General features: G+C 48.1%; 1 protein-coding gene across 1 annotated transcript; it reads right to left on the bottom strand.

The window, feature by feature from the left end:
• Positions 1–1,755: 1,755 nt before the first annotated feature.
• LOC129734548 (E3 ubiquitin-protein ligase RBBP6-like) lies at positions 1,756–4,364 on the bottom strand. Its single transcript, XM_055698161.1, has 3 exons — positions 4,199–4,364; positions 1,874–1,973; positions 1,756–1,765 (listed from the first exon to the last, which is right to left on the bottom strand). The coding sequence occupies exons 1-3, from the start codon at positions 4,362–4,364 to the stop codon at positions 1,756–1,758; spliced, it is 276 nt and encodes a 91-aa protein (XP_055554136.1).
• Between the last annotated feature and the right edge of the window lie 483 nt (positions 4,365–4,847).

Raw genomic sequence — 4,847 nt, 5'->3', positions numbered from 1 at the left:
AAATCATTATCAGGCTGAAGGAACACTTAAATGGACAGATTATGCCTTTTAGGAAAACTTGTCTGTGGTGGCTGGCAAAAACACTTCTTCCAGCTACAGAAAATCTGAAAAAAGATGGACATGACCTCCTCTGAATGGACAGGGGAGGCACTGCTGATTAAAGCCTTTAGATAGCATACAAAGCATGACTAACCCCTGATTTCTCATTTTTATAAAAAAAGGAGTAGTCTAAGGAGTTCTATAAAAAAGAAAGAAATGTTGTAGTTTATCTGTTTTTAAGCTTTTTGTGAGCTTTCCCAATCTTAATGGCTGTCCATTGCACGTCTAGTTAGAGCTCACAAAACAGAAGCCACTCTGTGTAGCTGTACCCTCAGCCCTCTCTACTACTGGCTTCTGAAGAAGCAGCAAAGGTACAAAGAAAAAAACCAAGACTCCATTGGTGAGGGGTGTATGTATTTACTTGACACAATGTTATTATTGTCCAAGGAATTGCATTTTAAAGACTGATCTTCAGTTTTTGAAAATCACAGGCCGTCTTTACACTGCAGCACAGTGAAAATGTCACAGAGGTACCTTGGTGCCAAGAACCCAGCTCATCAGAGTGGTGGGCTTCTCCTCTGCCTCATTTAACCTGCTACCTCACAGACCTTGTGCTGGCCAAGTGCCGTGGTTCCCAGTGATGATCCCAGATAAACCGGAGCCAGATCAGGAGCTTCTACCCTTTAGGTCTTAGGGTTGAGTCTTAGGGTTAAGTCTTAGGGTTAGGTCTTTAGGTTAAGACTTATGGTTATGTCTCAAGGTTAAGTCTTAGAGATTAGACACATGCTGAAACTCGCCGGTATACTTTATTTATTGAGAACTAACATTAGAAAGACACGGCAAAACCACAAGTCAATAATATCTACTAATGGTGGAGGAGAGGTCTATCTTGAAGAAGGCTGGAAAACATGACCATTCGAACCATGCTGACGCAGCTGATACAGAAATGGACTGGACGAATACATCGATGACAGCAACAATGCTGTAGTCAGGCTTACATTTGAATATCTGCAATTGTAATCAGATTCTCTGTCCTCCATAAATCTGAGGAATACAGCAGCAATACCTGGAGCAGAGAGCAGCTTAGGCTGAAAACAAATTTAGAAAGGTAACTACTAACATTTGGGAATGTGCTAAACTGCTTTCTGAGCTTCAGGTTTGGAAAAGATCAACTGCTCCTTCACTGTCCTGGCACAAAGGCAATACGCTTTAGGATGTTGTTCTTTTTCTCTTGCCCGACACAGGCATTGTCTTTAGGAAACTAATAGGAATCACTTAAGAATGAAACTTCTTGTTCGCACGGTTTGCCAGCTGGCCACTCACAGTCTTTCCTCTGGAGACAGCATGCAGCCCCGCCACCCCCACCCCTTTGGGGTGTAAGAATACCCTGCCCCCCTCCCCCAGACAAAGGAAGCAGTCAAACACGGAGACTCGGACTGCTGGCAGATGGGAACAAATCACCAGTTCACACTGCAATGTGTCTCTCCGTTTACTCTAAAAGCAATACAAGCAAAAGCATAAAATAAGGAATCTCTCTGCATAGAGGAAACAGGATGGAGAACTTGACTCTCAGAAAAACCAACCCCAAGAACAAACCCAATTCAACCGTCTGAACAGCTACCACTGTTGGACTTTGAATGCCACGTCCCAGCGGGCTGAAAAATCTAAGTCTGCTTTGGGACAGATACATTCAAATCTGCCCTGTCACAACACAATTTAACAGCAGCTTTAACAAGAAAGAGACAACCGGAATGCCTCCGTAACCCAACAGGCACAAAGAAGGTGAACACACTGAAACCCCTCCCACAGAGCACAACGCGTTATGGCTACTTACCCAAGGTCTGTCTTGCCGGTAGCTTTAACTCCTCTAACGGGGACTCTCCTAACGGTTACCGATGAGTGCCTTGGAATCAGGGCATTGTCATCTGTGTATTCTGAAAACAACATCAATACAGAGAAAGCATCAGTCAGCTCGTAAGAGTGATATTAATATGTCATGACATAGCACTTCAGGGAATCCCTTTACAGATAGAAAAGCAACATTTTACACACAGCGTCATGCTTTTATCATGTCCACACACTCACGGTACCTTTCCAGAAATCTGCAGGTCTGATAGTCAAACACAAGCAGCAAAATCTTTTCCATTTGTTTTGAATCGTTTCAATGCAACAGCAAAATGGTCTCCAAAGTCACTAAAGCAGAGTCTGCTAAAACATGAGGCTCTTTCCTGATCTAACTTTCATTGCTTTTGCTCCTGTTAGCTTACAAAACCCTAGAACATGTCTCTATAATAGTGAGCACGGAAGAGGACACCCCTACCCCGCCTCCCACCTTTTAAAACACATCCCAACCATCCATTTTGCCTTCCCACCATCTTCAAAAAGAGTCCACCATCTCTTTTTTTTTCCCCCAGTGATGTGTAAAATCCTGTTTACTTTTAGCTTCTATTAGCATTGCTTCTATTACGAGATTTCCGTGATCACGCGGCTCGGAAAACTCTGAACAAGTTGGCCATCTTCACTCAAGGTTCACTGAAGGGTCTTTCCAAGATCATGCCAACACTTAGTCAGGACTCCTGCACAAAGTTATAAAACCCACTACCATATCTCCACAGGGAAGATCTCCAAGAACCCCCTTTAGGCAGGACATCCAGGCCTAGTTCTTTCCTTCATCTTCTGAAGGTGACTTTAAGCACGTAGGTGCTGTTCAATAAAAACGGAAAGTCACGGTTATGTATAAAACCCCAAAATCTGGCATACACATAAATGACACCGAAATGTATTCCTTAGCTTTGCTCTGACACCCGCTGGGGGATTTTTGCATTTTCACAGGGAAAACACGCTTACAAAAGTTCCAGTAAGCATCTGTGTCACAACCTGTACGTCTGCCTCTACCTGCGTGTCTGTCTCTACTGCTGTATATGACATGCGATCCCGTAACACCCCCAACACCGTGCTGTTAAGTCTCCTCACATTCAGATACTCTCCTGAACATACTTTACCCAATCTGGAGGTAAACAGCGTGTTTAGGTCCAACCACTTGAAAGGCTGGGGCCAAGGTTACAGTTACCGCAGCAGGCATGTTATTCTGTTTAAGTTTTAATACATCAAACAGGGAGAGGAAAAAATCCTATGAGTACACATTGTAAAGACAAGACTGTTGTGGGAATGTCACAGAACCACAGGAAAAAAGAAAAAAAAAACCCCAACCGATAAAATTTGAATGTTTAAGGAATGGAGACGGTTTCCAAGTCTTTGTCTTTCTGACAAGTCATATTCCAAAGTCTTTAATCACATGCAAGCTTTGCCAGACGGTAGATTACCAAACTGAAACAGCACGCTAAGTAATACAAAACCATTACCGTCTCTGAGAATCAAGCACCATTTCTCAGATTCAAAAGAACTTAGGGTTTCTCTAAGAACATTTCTAGGTATATTCACCATAACTGATCTGCCATAAAACTTCAGTACTGCCCTGACACCGTTTAACACGCAGTACCACGACAAAAATGCACCGTTTGAAAGAAATGAAGAAATGATGCTCAATAGCATCTGAATGAAAATGTCTTTCGTGCAGCAAACAAGCTGTATTAGCAGGAAATGCCAAGTATACTTTAGACAGAACACTCGTGTACAAGATGGCTTGCCAGGGTCTGCATAGATTCTCACTCACAGATACACTCTTGATCCAAAACATTGCTACTGAGCAGTTTCTGCAGCAGCCAAGCACCACTTTTCCAATGCGGTGGAGTAAAAGTAGCTGAAGACAAATTTCAGTCACCAAAGCCACTTTTTTTCCCCTTTAAATTAGCCACCCACTCCTTTTCTATCACGATCAGCCTTCTCTGCTGCTTTCAAAGAAATCTGGCAGGTCTGTGATGACAAGGCATTGTCCCACATTCCCTTATCGTTTTAGCTAGAAGGGTTCCCAGAAACCAAACCTCTTCCACGCGCGGTGTTGCACACGGACCCCGTACGCTGCTGTGCCTGGCTGCGCACACAGCCCTGACGGCAGCTGCCAGCGCACAACCACGGAAGAGCAGCTCTGAGGCCCCAGCACAAGTCACCGCTGCCGGCCGTGGCCCAACCGCCTCACTGGCCGCCGGCGCCATCGCCAGCCGGCCGGTCCCCGGTCCCCGCTCCCGCCGCCCCCACGCACCTTCCATGGTCTGGGCGTTGGTGACCTGCAGGTCGCAGTGGGTCGCCTTCAGCCTCTCGCGGCCCATGATCTGGTGCCTGAGGTCGCGCAGGGAGATGTGGGGGCCGTGAAAGGTGACCACATCGGAGTTCAGCCTGGAGGAGAACTTGTAGTGGACACACGACATGGCCGGGCCCAGGCGGTGCCCGCTCCGCGATGGCACCTCACGCAGCAGCTGGCCTCGCGGCCCCCACAGCAGGTCAGGGCCCACCAAGGGGCTGGGGCCAGCAGCGCGGGCTGAGCCCGCCGGCTCCTCCTCGCAGCCCCGGTGGGAGGACGATGGGGACAGGCCCTGGCGCGGCCTCCGCTCCCTCCTCGCACCAGCGCTGCCAGGCCAAGCTGCTCGCTATGGCAACCCAGGCGGCTCCGCATTGTGACAGAGGGGCTCAGGGGGCCACTCAGCGCCCCTGGGGGAGGGGCCTTCATCAGCCCCGCCTGGGCCGCCGGTGTCCCTGCTGTCCCCCAGCCTGTCACCGCCCCGTGCCCTGTCACCCCCCAGGGCTGCGGTTGTGGTGTCCCTGCTGTCACCCCCTGGGGCCTTCACCACCCAGCGTCACCTGTCAGCCCCTGCGCCTGTGGGGGCTCTCCCAACAGCCCTGGGCACATCACC

This window comes from Falco cherrug, chromosome W (assembly GCF_023634085.1).
Source record: "Falco cherrug isolate bFalChe1 chromosome W, bFalChe1.pri, whole genome shotgun sequence".
NCBI classification, from domain to species: domain Eukaryota; kingdom Metazoa; phylum Chordata; class Aves; order Falconiformes; family Falconidae; genus Falco; species Falco cherrug.
This window is presented reverse-complemented; position numbering and strand designations above follow the sequence as displayed.

Excerpts from the sequence above, each read along its gene's own strand:
- LOC129734548 (XM_055698161.1), bottom strand. The coding sequence starts at position 4,364 with ATGTCGTGTGTCCACTACAAGTTCTCCTCCAGGCTGAACTCCGATGTG. Across the intron at positions 1,974-4,198 it reads CAACGCCCAGACCATGGAAG|AATACACAGATGACAATGCC; the intron begins GTGCGTGGGGGC and ends TGTTGTTTTCAG.